The 16,458-nt window shown below is 38.6% G+C and overlaps 2 protein-coding genes across 4 annotated transcripts; both read left to right on the plus strand.

Moving 5' to 3' along the window:
* Positions 1 to 4,178: 4,178 nt before the first annotated feature.
* LOC141326559 (G-protein coupled receptor 151 protein) lies at positions 4,179 to 5,648 on the plus strand. The gene has a single exon (XM_073835289.1). The coding sequence runs from the start codon at positions 4,228 to 4,230 to the stop codon at positions 5,404 to 5,406; it is 1,179 nt and encodes a 392-aa protein (XP_073691390.1). The 5' UTR covers positions 4,179 to 4,227; the 3' UTR covers positions 5,407 to 5,648.
* A 3,264-nt stretch (positions 5,649 to 8,912) lies between these two features.
* Positions 8,913 to 16,448, plus strand: mavs (mitochondrial antiviral signaling protein). 3 transcript variants are annotated; one of them, XM_073834129.1, is made up of 7 exons: positions 8,913 to 9,149; positions 11,045 to 11,119; positions 11,234 to 11,294; positions 12,470 to 12,599; positions 12,706 to 12,886; positions 12,971 to 13,674; positions 14,821 to 16,448. In XM_073834129.1, the coding sequence occupies exons 4-7, from the start codon at positions 12,477 to 12,479 to the stop codon at positions 15,556 to 15,558; spliced, it is 1,746 nt and encodes a 581-aa protein (XP_073690230.1). In that variant the 5' UTR covers positions 8,913 to 9,149; positions 11,045 to 11,119; positions 11,234 to 11,294; positions 12,470 to 12,476; the 3' UTR covers positions 15,559 to 16,448. The 3 variants fall into 3 exon arrangements, with proteins under 3 accessions (XP_073690230.1, XP_073690229.1, XP_073690231.1); XM_073834128.1 differs by lacking the exon at positions 11,045 to 11,119; XM_073834130.1 differs by lacking the exon at positions 8,913 to 9,149 and having other exon boundaries at positions 9,175 to 11,119.
* The last annotated feature ends 10 nt before the right edge of the window (positions 16,449 to 16,458 follow it).

Here is a 16,458-nt window from a genome sequence, read left to right on the forward strand (position 1 = left end):
AATATTAAGGTGTATAGTGTTTCTAATGTGATTATAATTATGTTGTATTATAGTAATAAGTAGCCTGCTTTCTTTTTAATGTACAGTTATGGTATTTATCTTTATGGACTTTGCTGCCCTCTTTCGGACAAACATATGTATTACTAATCTACTTTTTTCATTCAAACCATGGAAAAGTAAGATTTTGAACATTCTCAAATTATGAAATATTTTTGTTTTATTGAACTTGTTACTTATGTATTGGTATTCAGTTATTATTGGCATACAGTTAATGGTTACTGAACTGTTGCAAAATGTTGCATAATTACATAGAAAACAATTTTCAAATTGCATTAGAAAATTGTGCGGATTCACATCATCGAAAAAAAACTTAATTGTGTATTCGTTAATTATTTAGAGAAAATAATGAAACATTTAGTTGAACATTGAAAAATACCCCCAAACATATTGCAAAATATAATAGGCCTACATTAAAGAATTAGAAAAGTATAATTATAATAACAATAATACTTTGAATTGTTGTTTAGCTATATGAAATTCGTAATTCTTTGACAATACAAATTAAAAAAATACAATAGTAATAATATCTATACTATATTCTAAAGCTAAGTTATAAAGCTAAGGGTCATTCCCTGTTAAAACAAGTGATAAAAGCACCGTTAAAATCAGCTAATATAATAATGATCCATGGAAAATATACACACATCAAATTATAGACATTGGAATGAAAGAAAGTTTATTAATGCCCTGCAATGGACTGGCCATCCATGCAGAGATAGATTTTAGCATCCCTGTGACCCTGCATAAAAGTTGAGATGGATGAATGAATGGATGTTAGGTTTGTTTATCTGTATGTTTGTTTCAGTCAGAGATCCTATTTTAATGTTTTCCAAATGAATAAAAAAAAAAATTCTCACTGGTTTTCTGCTGAGATTTCACTCCATCGAATGGCTGCACTAATTTTTCACATTATGTCAAAGAGTGTTATTAAGAGATTTCTAATGCCCCAGGGGCATGCGATATATGCGTCTAAAAGCACTGACTGACAGCAGAGAGAGAAAACAAGATGGTGTGTGAATGCCACATCTTCATAACATAAAAGTTGAACCCTCAAGTAAAAACATTACTTTCACTATCCGGGAAATTCTCCAAGAAAAAATAAAAAGAACCTCCTCCTTAGCTGTCCTGTGCACATTAAGCAAACATTTTTTGCTCTTTCTTTGTTGTTAGTAATTGCAAGAGCAAAGCCAAGGGCGCTATGTCACAAGAAGAAAGCACATATACACACTGGCCCAGAAATGTAAAAGGCGGTCTGAAAGAGTGACTGCCGGTGCTTTGAGCCACAAGATGCTTGAATACAGACAGAATAAACATGAATGTACCAATAAAATTTACTTTTTTGATAAATGTAAACAAAATGTAATTTTTATAAAATTAAAATACAGTTAAACTTAACACTATAAGTATTTATTACTTAAGCAATTTATTAATAATTCTTTAAATGGACAGTCCACCAAAAAAATGCACATTTACTCATTCTCAGGCCATCCAAGATGCAGATGAGTTTGTTTTTTTGTCAAAACAGATTTGTAGAAATTCAGCATTACATCACTTGCTCACCAATGGATCCTCAGTAGTAAATGAGTGCCGTCAGAATGAATCCCCAAACATCTGATACAAACATCAATAACCCACAAGTAATCCACTTGTAAAGTAAACTCCAGTCCATTAGTTAATATCGTATGGAGCAACAAGTTGCTTCCGACTAGAATGCTTTCATCTTTTATCCATAATATTGCTTTCTCCAGAGACTAAGTCATCACATCCGAATTAGGAGAAAATATGCACATATCATGCACTATTTACAAGTGAAAACAGTCAAACATGATAGTAAATTTTGAGGACAACAGGGGATGGACTTTTTCACTGGATGAAGCGTTATTATGGATTATGGACACATATTTTGGCCAGAAGTGACAGTTTAAAGTTAAGTCATTCACATTTTGTTATGTTGCTGCCTCATGTTAAACTGCTTTAAATTACTTTTTTTTTCACATCAATCTACACTCCATACACCATAATGGCAAAGCAAAAAAAAAAAAAAAAAACAGGTTTTTAATGTCTTTGCAAATGTATTAAAAAACTAATCTAAATTATTCTATTGCATAAGTATTCATACCCTTCTCTAGGACAGTTGAAATTTAGCTCAGGAGCATTCATATTGCTTGTAGATATTACTACATTTCAAGTGTAAGTCACACATCTGGAGAAGAGTTCAGAACAAATCTGCTGCATTGAAGGTTCACAGAAGCATGTAGTCTCACCCTTAATTGAAGCAGCTAGAAAAAAACTCAACTCTTCATAGAGATGGCCTCCTGGCCAAACTGAGCAATTGATAGAGAAAGGCCTTGTATAGAGTGGTGACCGAGAACCTGATGGTCACTCTAGTTGAGCTCCATGATCATATATGTGACACTGGACCACAAAACCAGTCATAAGTGTGAATTTGTCGAAATTGAGATTCTTACGTCATCTGAAAGCTGAGTAAATAAGCTTTCCATTGATATATTGTTTGTTAAAACAGGACAAGATAGAACTGAGATAGAACTATTTAAAAACCTGGAATCTGAGGGTGCAAAAAAAATCTAAATATTGAGAAAATCGCCTTAAAAGTTGTCCAAATGAAGCTCTTAGCAATGCATATTACTAATCAAAAATCAAGTTTTTTATATTTATGGTAGAAAATTTACAAAATATCTTCATGGAACATGATCTTTACTTAATATGCTAATGATTTTTGGCATAAAAGAAAAATCAATAATTTTGACCCATACAATGTATTTTTGGCTATTGCTACAAATATACCCATACTACTTAAGACTGGTTTCGTGGTCCAGGGTCACATATGCAGATGGGAGAAACTGACAGAAGGACAAACATCACTGCAATACTTCACTGATCTAGGCTTCACTGATCGTGGCAAGACTCAGTCCTCTCCTCAGTGAAGACACACTTGGAATTTGCAAAAAAAGCATCTAAATGACCCCCAGACTGTGAGAAACAAGATTCTGTGGTCTGATGAACCTCAACTCCAAGCATCATGTTCGAGCATCAAACCAGGCACTGCTCATCACTTGCAGAGTAGCATTCCAAAAGTAAAATGCGGTGGTAGCAGCCTCATGCTGCGGGGCTGTTTTTCTTTGGCAGGGACTGAGGGACTCGTCAGAGTAGAGGAAAAGCTCAATATATATAAACCAAAATATTAAGACAGCCTCAATGAAAACCCAGTCCAGAGCATTCAGAAACTCAGACTGGGCAGAAGGTTCACCTTCCAACAGAAAGCAAACAAAAGCATGCAAATCAATCTCAAATTAAATATCAACATTTTTTTTAAACTTTCGCTAAAACTTCCAACAAAACAATGACCCTAAACACACAGCAAGAGTGGCTTATAGACAACTCTGTAAATGTCCTTGAGTGGCCCAGCCAGAGCCTGGGCTTGAACCCAATCAAACATTTCTGGAGAAACCCTAAAGTGTCTACCAGACCCCATCCAAGCTGATAGAGCTTGAGAGGTGAGGTGAGGCGAAGAATGGCAGATAATTGCCAAATGTTGATGCGCGAAACTTGTCACATCATACCCAAAAAGGATTTGAGGCTGAAAAAGTGCTTCAACTAAGTCCTGAGTTAAGGGTATATGAATACTTATGCAATGTACTTATTTCAGTTTTTTTTTTTTTTTTATAAATTTATAAAGCTGTGACAATTCTGTTTTTGTAGATGTGGAAAAAGTAATTTAAAAGTGTAACATAAGGCAGCAGCAACATAAAACGTAAAAAAGGGGTATGAATACTTTTGCGAGGCACTGTATGTTTTGATAATTATCTGAAAGGTTATATCTTCTCACATGTTTTGTATTTATGATTCATGTCACCATTTGCACTGTAGCAAAACACAACCCACAAGCTTTTTCTAACTGTAGTTGCTGTTTACTTCATTCAAGCGGTGCTCTAGACTAGAGAAAATGGAAAATGCCATTATGTGCTTCAAACGCACAATAGACAAATCTAGGTTTGTTTCTCCCTTCAGCTACGATGACGTTGAAGCTTGACGACACTGAATGGCATCTCCTAAAATATCTGCAATCAACCGTGTGCAACTAAGGGAATTCAGCCGAGCAGAGTGCATCCACATCAGTGTAGCCTAGTTCCTACTGGATTGCGCCTCATGAAGTTTGACATGGCAGCGAACAGCACATTTGTGTGTTTCGATGGCGGCATTCAACAATTAGAGGGTGAAGATACTAAAATAATCATACCGGCTATTCTCAGCACAATCAGTGGGCTTGGAATCGGTGGGAATTTTTTAGTGCTTGTGGTACTAATCTACGTCTTCGCCAGCCAGAGCGCAACCGAGGGTTATGTGATGCTCGCCAACTTGAGCGCAACTGACTTGATTTTACTCACTGTGTGCGCTCCTGCGCGCGCGGTCACATACTACAAGCACACTTGGACGCTCGGACTACTGGCTTGCAGAACTACAGAGTGGATTCAACACAGCTGTCTAGCAGTTAAAGCATTTACGCTGTTAGCGACAAGTCAAGCACGCCATAACTTTTCCAGTCATCCCGAGGAGCAGTCAAATTTCCGTCGAAAGAATGTTGTGATAACCTTAACGATCATATGGACGGTTGCACTCATGTTTCCGGTTCCTGATATCGTTTTTTCCAGGTTAAAAGAAGAAGGAAATATCAGTCTGTGTGTTTCTGAATTAACTTCTCACTCCCAAGATGCAATGCGAGTCTTCAGTAAGATGCTTCCATTGGGCATCTATGTTCTCCCCATCATTCTCTCTGCCGTGTGCCACATCAGGACCATCTTCCTCATCAAACCGAGTTCCTACGAGGAGTCTTTTCTTGCACGTCAATATGAGAATTCCTTGATGTATTTGAGTGTCATTGCCGTGAACACATTGATGATGCTTCCCGAATGGGTCTCTTGGGTGTGGATGCGCCATAGCTCTGGCGAAAGCTGCAAACCTTCAGTTGGTTTGCTGATTTTCGCTCAGGTGTGCGTTTACTTGAGCAGTGCGTTCTTTCCCGCCATTCTTCTCACCATGCATGTGCCCCTCAGAGAAAGTCTTAGCAATCTGTGTTCGCTGTTGGCTTGTCGACATGATAAACACAGACTAAAACTTGAGGGGAATGGAAATGAGATGCGTGCAGTGGTTATGAAGGTGTTGGATGAGCGAGGATGTGTGACCATAACAGAGAGACATTCAGATGCATCCTGTCAAACTCTACCAGATCTCGAGCACTTTTGGAGCGAACGGCGAAACACTACAGTCACAGAGGATAGTGACCCACTGCCATGGGAACGAATGAACCAAAGCAACGTTAAACTCTAACCTTTGTGCTGGAAAACCCAGTTTAAGATGATAGCAGTGTTTTGGAGAATGATAGCTAAATCTAGCTTGTAATAAGCTGTGCAGTCATGTATTGACTAAATGTATGTATTGACTATGAAAAACCTTTTTCGGATTGCCCAGCATAGGCCAAAAAGGTTACATTTCTTTTCTTATGAAGTAAAGGATCTTATTGTCACTAGTCTGCTTCGGTTTTGTCTGTTGTATATTTAATTAATGTATGTTCTGACTCTGTTTCACTAAGAAATGTTATACAAGTATATGTAAACAATAAAAATATGCTTTAAAAATGCATAGTGTTTAGTCCCTTTATTGGCTGATTTCAAATGTGACCTAGAATGTAGACGTTAACAGTTATGCTTGCATGCATTGCATTATTTTTACTATATATACATGCTATACATTTAATAGTGTATATGTTTTCATTTGTATGTGGTATCAAAAGAGATTGCAAGGAAGGAACATGGCCCACAAAAACCAAGTGAGCATGCTATAATGTCAGCTCTATTAGTGCCAAATGAATGGTTAGCTTTAGGTGCTTTTTCCAAGAGGTGCTTTTAAAAGATCACTGTTCTTTCAACTAAAAGCTTCCTTGGTTACTACAAAATACACTCTGGCATTTAACATTTTAGGGTGAACATACTGTTACATGAAATATATAGGCCAGCAAAGAATGATCTCCACAAATGTGATTGGACTACACAAGCAAATGCATGTACACTTTCACAGCCTGTCAATTAGGGTCCACATTAAGCTAAACATACTTTTTTGCACAGCTAATCTATTACTTATAGCAGCTTGGCAAATATTTTGATTTGCATGGCAAGTCTCTATGGCATGAGAATATGCCACTAATCTAGTACATTCACAATGTCTTTGCCAAAAGACTACTATTTATTCACTCAGTATTAAGTACACACTCATACCCCTGGTTTCACAGACAAGGCTTAAGCTTAGTCCCAGACTAAAATGTAAGTCTGAGCTGTTTCAACTGAAAGAAACTTGCACGGATTGATTTTGAAATATGTCAGTGACCTTGTTTTGTCTCAAGATGCAGTAATGTTATTTTTAAGGCATGTTAATAAAAAATTACTTTAATGTCCTAATTTAACTAAACCTAAACTAGGCCCAAACCTGGCTTAGTCTAAGCCCTGTTAGTGAAACCAGCATATAGACTATGAAAAGGAATGGTTTAAAAAGTACAGTATTGTATTTGCAATATAAAGTTTGGTATGTTTTGCATTGATTGTTTGAGCTAAACATAAGGCCAGTGATTTATCAAGCGCATTTTCTACCATCAGTGGTCCATATACACACAAACACAAGAAGCTGGCTGTAGCCTTAGGAGATATGCTCATATTATGTATTTTCTATAGTATTATAGCCATTAGTGAAAAGAGTGAAATCTGCAGTCAGCGTGGGAATTCAGGTGGATAGAGACAAAATGGTGAAATTTTTTTTTTTGAGTATAGCTCCACTCTGGACTTACAGGGCCATCTACTGGTCTCTGAAGGGACTTGAATTGGCCATTTATACATATACAGTAGAGATCAAAACTAGAGAACAATCTATAAATATTAGATTTGTTCTGAAATATTGTTAATCTTCATTGCTCAAAATCTGAAGGAATATTAGCTGTAGGTATACCACTGTTCTACTAACATGTTTGACAAAATAACCAAGACATTTCAACAAAAACCTTAATTTTGTGGAAAACACAGTGATCAAAATTAAAGAACAGTAACCACTGTAGCACAAAAGAAGATTAGAACGAAAATATTTAGAGCGGCCCTTGCTTTGAGGGACTTTAGCACATCTGCGGCCACAGGTCATCACTAGTTTCTCGCACTACGCTGGTGTGATCTTGGTCCACTCTTCTTCCACAGTTTGGTAACTGTAGTGGGTTTCTTAGCCATAACCTCATCGCCAAAGATTTTCCAGAGATTTTTAGTCGAGCTTAGATCAGGACTTTGGGCTGACCATTTTTTTTTTACTTTAATTTTCTTATAGCTTTAAGGAATGGCTTTACTTGTTTTGCAGTGCGACGGGGGCATTGTCTTGCATGAAAATTGCAGAATGTTGCTGAAGGAGGTTCTGATAAACGTATTAATTCTGCTATGTATCTGTATAAGAGGCCCAACTCTTGCTGCAGAAAATATCCCACTTCCTCCCTTCCTCCTCCACCTTTCACTGACTTCTTCACACTAGTAGGCTTCAGTCTTTCCCCAGTTTAACGCTGAACAAAATGTTTCCCATCAGACCCAAAAAAAAAAATCAAATTTAAACTTGCTCTTATCACTAAAATGAACTTTGGACCAGTTCTTCTCTCTCCATACAACATGCACCTTAGCAAAGAACTGGCAAGCAATTCTAGCTGCAGCGTTGAACCGATTCCCCATTGAGAGTCTCTGCATTATCTGTCATCTCGTGCATTTGTCTTATGTGGACAACCAGCCTTTTAGGGGAATTGAGTAAATTAGTGTCATTGTAAACCTGAAACATTCAAAAAAAAACAACAAAAAAAAAAATCACAGATTTGGAATGACCAGCTTCTCTTGCAATGTCTGAAAGTGTCATCCCTTTGGCCTTCATCTGAACCACCTCCTGTTGCAGAGTTTCAGTCAACTTAGAGTGGCCCACCATCTTACAATCTCAGTGAAAATTGGAGGAATGCTGCCAGTTAAATAGGGTTTGTCATATAATTAGGAAAATTAGCACCAGGTGCCATATTAAGACCAATAACTTGGAGGTATCTGTAAGTGTTCTCCAATTTTGATCTCCAGTGTACATGAGGGTATTTTTATATAGCCAAGGACCAACTGTTTCTTCAAACAAAAATACTCAAATGTATTATTAAACTCATTTGCTGGGAATATATCCAGTGTATTAATGGTGTAAACGGTTCAAAGGTTTTTACTCGCAGATGATCGCTCTTTTTAGGGTATTTTTAGGTTCGTAACGCAAATCACAAAAAAATGAATATTTCGGAATAGACTTCACTTCTTTCTGTTATTAGCCTACTGCAGATGTGCAAGTATATAACGCGCATGTCTGAAAACGCGCGTCTGCGCAGTGTGAACACTGTTCAACTCGCTCTCATGCTAGATAACTTATAGCAAATGTGGAAAATAATGCTCTAATTACTGCTGAAATTGGACATCTCCATTTTTTGATGGTGGCAACATTACTGTGGCCACAAACACGACGACTTTAAGGGTCGTAGACCTATAAAATTAACTTTAGTAGCCTATGGCACGGTCCGCATGTAGCATATCCCTAACCGCCCTCCCTCCCTCAGTTTATCAATTATCAGTGGCGTCTTTACAACTGTCATACATTTAACAGCTGTATAATTACAATAGGTAACCATGTATTTCAAAGTCTAACTGACTAGATAATTGAATCTACTTTCGACATCACAGTTTGTCCCTCAGACCGCTGCACCTGCCAGCAAAATGATACAAATAATAATGGCTACGGTTTTTAAACTTGTCCTTTTGCAAAACGATACGATTCCAAAATCATTTTTGCAACACGGAAATATGAGAACTTAGAGGCGTAACATTGTAACAAGTTGATACACAGTTCTGAGCTCCAATGAAAAAGACAAACAGCGTGTGATGACAGGAGAGGGTTGTGCTTTAAACGCTGAACGGAAGACGTGCATATCGAAACTCAGTGGTTCAATCTAAGAAGGACCTCACAGACTGACCTTCATCGAAAGGGTAAGTTCAAAACCACTTAACATTTCTGCGGTACGAGTTGTTTTGTGCGTAAATTATACTGTACTTGCGTTTCGCGTATTCATGTCTTTCTCGCATAAAGCTCGCTTAAAAATGACGATTTCACTAACAAACAGGCGGACCGTCTCTTGTGAGTAGCCTACGTGTTACATAAACTCGAATTTGAATAATTTAAAACGTTTTCATGCGCGTTTTGTGTGTTTATGACTCCCACGACTTGTTTTTGCCCTGGTAAAATCGACTTAAAAGCATGTTCAGATACTGGTTATATTTCACTGAACTCTTCGTAATCACTTTTGCATGGGATTCAAAGGTTGCTCTTTGTCGTTGTTCTTCATCATAGGCATAATGTATAACATACTTTAAAGTATGGTATTCTGTATATCAAGACAGGTAGGTGCTTCCTAGTCACCTTAAAGTACTTGACAATGTTTCCTTAAGATTTTACAGGATATGGTGCGGTCGTTTAGAGGACATTCCACATGAGAGCAGGTTTGCCAGTTTCCTTGAACAGAAGCCAATTACACAGTCTGTCATTGTGACCTCAACCTTGTGCTTTAAACTCTATAATAATTTATTAGAAACTGTGAATAGTCTTGGACTTGGCTGGCTGCACATACCTTTGAGGAAGGACAGCACCTGCCTACCTGTCTAGCTTAGTGTGGTTTAGGAGGGTGAATGGATCCTTATGTCTCTTATCATTCAAGAAGACAGATAATAACTCCCATCCAGTTAAGATATTTCATGTTTGACCTTTAAGGGACGTGAACTATGGATTAACCTGCTAGTGCCTAAATTCAGAAAAGCTGTCATTGAATCTGACAACAGATTATAATCGCTGAGCTGTTTAAGTGCAAACAGACTCAAAGACTTAAAACACAGTCGCTGATAATTTGTTCACACTATACATCAGTTCTGTCTTCTTGGGTCCTCCTTTTCATTATGATGAAATAAAACAGTAATAATAGTATTAATAATAAGCAACGAGTAAAGTTATGCACCAAAAAAGTTTTTTTTTTTGTCCTGAACAGATCAAATGACATAAATTTCAACTAAAAAGCAGGGCTTCACCATTGGCTGTTGGCATCTTACAGTTTTGTACATAATTTCTAGGAACAGCAGATATATGTGTAACTGAGCATTTTGAGGGAAAGAGGAGCAATGGTTGCAGAACAGCAGTTTTCTGCTTTGATCTTTGGAGATCATTAATTTTTCAACCAGCAGGGTAATGTCCAGTTCACATACAAGTTTTGTACTCCCTAACATACAGAAATACTAAAGTATTCACCCCTTGTCAGAAGCACTTATCTGTTAGATAATAAGCCTACTTTAGACCATTTTAAGTATGAATTATGTAAATGTATTAAAAGGTTCTGTAAATATGGTTAATTTTCAAAATATTATGAAGATGAATGAATTTATATGTTGCACAAGTTAATACACATACACAAAATCAGGTTGAGGAACCACCCCGGCAGTCGGCAGACCACACAAAACAAGGGTACATTTTGGTTCATTCATTCACATATTAAATGTTTAAGACAAATGATTTATAGATACTGTACAGAGTTTGTAAAAGAATGGGAATCATTACAAAAAAAAACAGAAATGTATTTGACATAAGTGGTGTGGCAAATGTTTTTAAAATGTAGAGCGGATATGATGATTCAGGGACATCCCCTGTACTGATGCAAACATGATGCAAAATCTGCTTTGCTTTCCTCAAATCCAATCAAATGTTTATGTGACACCAGTTATATCAAATGCATTTCTGTTTAATCTGTTGTTTGAATCTTTTTTCTAATGAAGGCCAAATGGAAACTTAAGGATTTCCCCCAAATTCTCATGCATGCACTGGTTTTCACTTTCACTTTCAGGTGAAAGCTTCCCACATCCAGAAGTGCTGAAGCAGGATGGATTATATGAGATGATGCAATCATATTTCTAGCATTGTCAGTAGACACGCTGCCTAGCTCATTATCTAACAATTTAATTCACAGTATTAATGATAACCTTCACATTAAACTTTAAGGCTTTCATAATAATTTTCACTATTCTTTTCCCAGGTCTGATTTGGAATCCAGATTCAGAGACACAAAGGCTTTTAAACTTCACTGTTTAAAGGAGGTATGTGTTTTGTGATTAAAGAGCAGCTCATATGTTTTTTTAAAAGTGTCCTATTATTGTGTTGGAGTCCCCTACAACAGATTTAAAGGTTGTATCAGCGATTTCTAGCCTAAAACATAAAGTGTCGAATTCAGCTGACCTTTCTTCACGATCCGCTCGCTGCCTGCCCCATAAATTGTCTGTGAAAAAAATGCGTCTCTCTGGTCAGCCTAGGGTCCGAGATATGCCAAAAAAAACAATCGGCGCTATCAACTATTCAACAGATAAACAAACAGTGTTCCAACCAATCAGCGTCAGGGGTTTGGTGTTGTGGACTTTCCTACTGGTGCAGGGATGTGAGGGAGGCGGAGCGAAAGTCCAAAACTTTTTCACTATTCAATAGTTTTCTTTATTATTAAACTAAGTAACTAGAATGACAGCCTACATTAATCGACACATTCTTAGGAAATAGTGGTCTTAGGTTACAGCGAATTAACAGAACTATTTTAGTAAGACCATAACATCGTGGTTTACCTTAAAACCTAAAGCTGCACTTGGTATACAACACATATTAGCACAAAAAACAAGATATTTTGAGCACTCACTTGAAAATGTACACATAACATATCAATCGTACTTACAGGTTGTGGTTCGGAGATGCTTGTTGTCCAAATAAAGAACAGTAGAAGCCAAAGAAGATAAAAGCCAAGATTAGAGAAGCAGTCCTCAGTAAAATGACATCTTGTTATTGTGTAAAAAATTAATTTTAACCAATGATTCTTCACATCATCATCTTTCAGCAATGAAAAAAAAAAAAAAACTTGCTTTCACAGCACAGAACACAGCACCGTCTTAACACACTAACTAGCAGAAGTGTTTGTGGGCAGGTCAGACTGTTCGTATTTCGTGGGCAGGCAGGGATTATGCTAATGTGTTACTCAGTAACAGGCAGAAGATTAAAAAAATATGACGACTCGTTAAGGCTTCTCTGAGTCAACTCTGTTTTGAGAGACAATATCTTGTCTAATCAATGTCTAATGCCCTTTTTTGATTAACAACTTTGCAGACTGTTTACATTGAAGGATAGTTACGTTACAAACTGCAAAAAATATATTTTTCGAAAACCCATATGACCTGCTCCTAAATAACAATAAGCCACTGAATAACACTCTTTTCTGTCATTCTTTCTTTATAAGTGCAAAGATGTCATTTACACGGGAGCAATTTTATAACGAGGCAATCAGGCCGAATTTGGCTCGTTTTTCATCAGAGGTCAAAGTGAAAGAGATCTTACTTCACCTGCCATGCCTCACACTCAGTGATAGGGTAAGCTAAATTACATTTAACTACAAATAACATCATAAATATAACCAGATATGCACGAGTAAAAGGCTTAGTCAATCCATTTTTTGTTTACCAATTAAATTTGCAGGAAGAGGTCGAAGCCAAGAAAGATATGTCCGGAAACTTCACTGCTATGCAGACGCTTCTGGACAATCTGCGCAGGCGAGAGAAATGGCCTGATCAGTTCATCACTGCACTCCGGAACTGTGAATGCAGGGAACTGGCTGATGAGATGAATGCTATTTATGACAGGATCAGGGGCGTCACAAGTAAGAGCTTTCTTGTTTGTGTTCAAAGCAAATTATGAAAAGAGGAGACAATATTTTATGAATGCTTTCTTGTTTTATCTATAGATAATGCTGCTCCTGCAGCTCCTACACCTAGACCAGCACCTACTCCAGCTCCTTCTTATACTTCAGCTGGTGCCACCACAAGCGTGGCCACAGCAACAATTCATACCGTCCCAGCGACCACTTCTTCTCTGCTGACTCCATCCTCAGGGGGAGCTTCAGCAAGTTCAACTGCCCCCTCCAATACTGCAGCCCCAGAACCATCTACGGCTCCTGCTCCTGAAACACAGCAGGTGCAGAAACCTTCTACTTCAGTTCCAGAACCTTCTCCTGAACCAGTTTCCCAAGCTAAAATCACACCTCCTGTTGTAGCTCCTTCCCAAAAACCTCCTCCTGCTTTACCTGTTAGGCAAAATCTCCCAACCCACACAGGCGCAGCAGAGAACAAAACACCTGCTTTAGATAATTCAGATGTCTTGTCTTTAACTGACCAAACCACCATCTCCTCATCAGCTGGAGAAGCTCTGCTCTCCACCTCAAGTGCTCAAGCATCCTCCTCAGACACTTCCACTTCTCAAAGCCAAATGACAAAGCCTTACACCACCTCCCAGACTTCTCCAAAGCCAAAGAAGACAGAGGTGCTGAAAGCAGATGGCAAAGATATTGACACTTCTGAGAAAGTCCCTGTCCAAGACACCAATCCCCCATTGAGAATGGAAAGGACGTTTCAGGAGCCAGAAGAGATCTCTGACCCAACTGCAACTCAGGTAATGCTCAACTTAGGCAAAACTAGTGATGGGTCGTTCTTGAACGATTCGTTCTCTTTAATGTGACTCGGGAAGAACGAGTCGTCTCGGGGAGCGACTCAAACCGAACGACTCGAGAGATTAACTTATCAATTCTGTTTCCGGCTCAGGCAGCATAGGTTAAGCTTACGGGGCTGTGACGTGATGAACGAACGACTCAAACCCGAGAACTCGAGAGTTGAACTAATCAATTCTGTTTCTGGCTCAGGCAGCATAGGTAAAACGTATGGGGCTGTCACGTGATGAACGAATGACTCAAACCTGAAGACTCGAGAGATGAACTAATCAATTCTGTTTCCGGCTCAGGCAGCATAGGTAAAACGTATGGGGCTGTCACGTGATGAACGAACGACTCAAACCCGATGACTCGAGAGATGAACTAATCAATTCTGTTTCCGGCTCAGGCAGCATAGGTAAAACGTATGGGGCTGTGACGTGATGAACGAATGACTCAAACCCGAAGACTCGAGAGATGAACTAATCAATTCTGTTTCCGGCTCAGGCAGCATAGGTAAAACGTATGGGGCTGTCACGTGATGAACGAATGACTCAAACCTGAAGACTCGAGAGATGAACTAATCAATTCTCTTTCCGGCTCAGGCAGCATAGGTAAAACGTATGGGGCTGTCACGTGATGAACGAACGACTCAAACCCGAAGACTCGAGAGATGAACTAATCAATTCTCTTTCCGGCTCAGGCAGCATAGGTTAAGCTTATGGGGCTGTCACGTGATGAACGAACGACTTAAACCCGGACAGATAGAGGTGAGGGAGTTAATCATAGACTGAAGACCCAGGTGAATTAATATTTTCTGTTTGTAATAGCATTATAGTTTTGTCTTGTTTGTAGCGTGATCAACGTTTGTACATGTGTTATGGAAGTAGCACGTAGCTTTTTAATTATATTTTGGTAAAATGAACGAAATGACTCGAAAAAAGATTTGTTCATTTTGCTGAACGAGACTCAAAGATCCGAGTTGGTAAAATGATCCGAACTTCCCATCACTAGGCAAAACTGTGACATAGCAAGGTTTTGGTCAACTCTTCAAGTTTTTCCAATGGTCAATCGGTTGTCTTTTGAGGCTTAATCTTCTGTTTTCTCTGCAGGTGGTTCAGAGGCACAACACTGTTGAATTGCCAGATCTAGATGCTCCGACAAATTCTACCAGAACATCTCAGGCAACATCTTCTGCACCTGCTGAGGTGGTTACACATTCTCCCTCTTCTATGGAACCAGAATATTTCAGCAAGCCTGGTGTTCTTCAAGAACTCCAGCAGACCAGAGCAGAGAATCTTTCTCCCTTGCAAGTGGAGCCTTGCTCAACGGTTTCAGCTGATTTGGAAATCAGCAGGGCAGCAGAGCCTTCCACAGAACCTGGACAGTCTACTAGTCCTGCAGAGCAGACCTTCGCTCCCCTTGCTTCCCTGGATTCTGCTACTCGGTCCTTTCAAAACTCTAACCAACCTGAGGAGGACCACTATGAATCTTACTGTGAGAGTCAAACACGGATCAATGTAATCCGGTTTGCTGAAGAGCCACCTGCTGAAAATATGAATGGTCAGCCACCAAGCATCCTGCAACGTAGCAGAGTCTTCTCTGAGGACCAGCATACCCTGACCTATGATGGCACAGAAAGTGCAGTTCATCTCCTTGAGCCATCTAAGCATGAGAGTACGAAGTCAACCACCATCAACGTCCGAAAGGAAGAATCCAATGCTGCTAGGACAGACCAGAGAGAAGAGGGGCGCCAAGAGTTATTCAGGATAAACAACTTCCACCTTATTGCTGCTACAGGGATTGGTCTGTCTGCTATGTTCTTGGCCTGGAAGTTCGCCCACAAATGAAAAATTTCTCATCATGTACCCACTCTCATGTTGCATGATGAAACCCCTATCATTTTTTCTTTTTCGATCAAACACAATAGGACTAAGCCAAATGTCCAGGCTGCTCTTTTCCATGAACAACAGTGGATAGTAACTGGTGCTTTCAATCATGGAAAAAGACTAAATGTACCATGTTGTGCTATATACCAAGTCTTCAATAACCATTCGATAGCTTGAGCAAAAGACTGAGATTTTAGTTCTGTCCTACATAACCTCGGTCACCAAACTTTCTAGTGGTTTTATCCTAATGTATTTATTTTCACGTGTGTGCATATAGGCCTATATGTAATCATGTTTTGCCATGTGCCTTACATACATATGTCTTGTATGCCAGGGTTGATAATGAATTTGACTGCCGTTGCACCTATGAAATCAGTTCCATTTTTGACTCTTTTATCTTACACTGTATTCTGTATTTTAAAGAGATTCAAACTCATGTTTTTTGGGGTTGCTAGCTGTATTGCTCTATCGTTTGAGCTGCAAAAACAACGTAAGTCATGCCATTAGCATCAAGTTAACTGTGTAAGGGTAAACTGCTACTTATTGCAATTGAACATTGTGAATGACTCTGAATGAATTACGTGTACACTTGTAATTCATAGTCGTTTTTAATCAGTGACTGCACTTTATGCACACTTTCTGATGTGAAATGATTTAACCTGATGTTAAATGCACTGTATCTCCTGATCTGTTAAATATTTTATCCGGGTCTGTATGTTTGCTATTTGTGTTTCAGGGGAATATTTATACTTACGCTAAACTGTTTTGCTTTTTGTGTACTGGTTCATCTTAATCATGCACAGTCCTAATGATTTCCAGAATCGTTTCTGAAATAAAACGTCCTACCTTGAGTCTCTCTGG

This window comes from Garra rufa, chromosome 2 (genome assembly GCF_049309525.1).
Source record: "Garra rufa chromosome 2, GarRuf1.0, whole genome shotgun sequence".
NCBI lineage: Eukaryota > Metazoa > Chordata > Actinopteri > Cypriniformes > Cyprinidae > Garra > Garra rufa.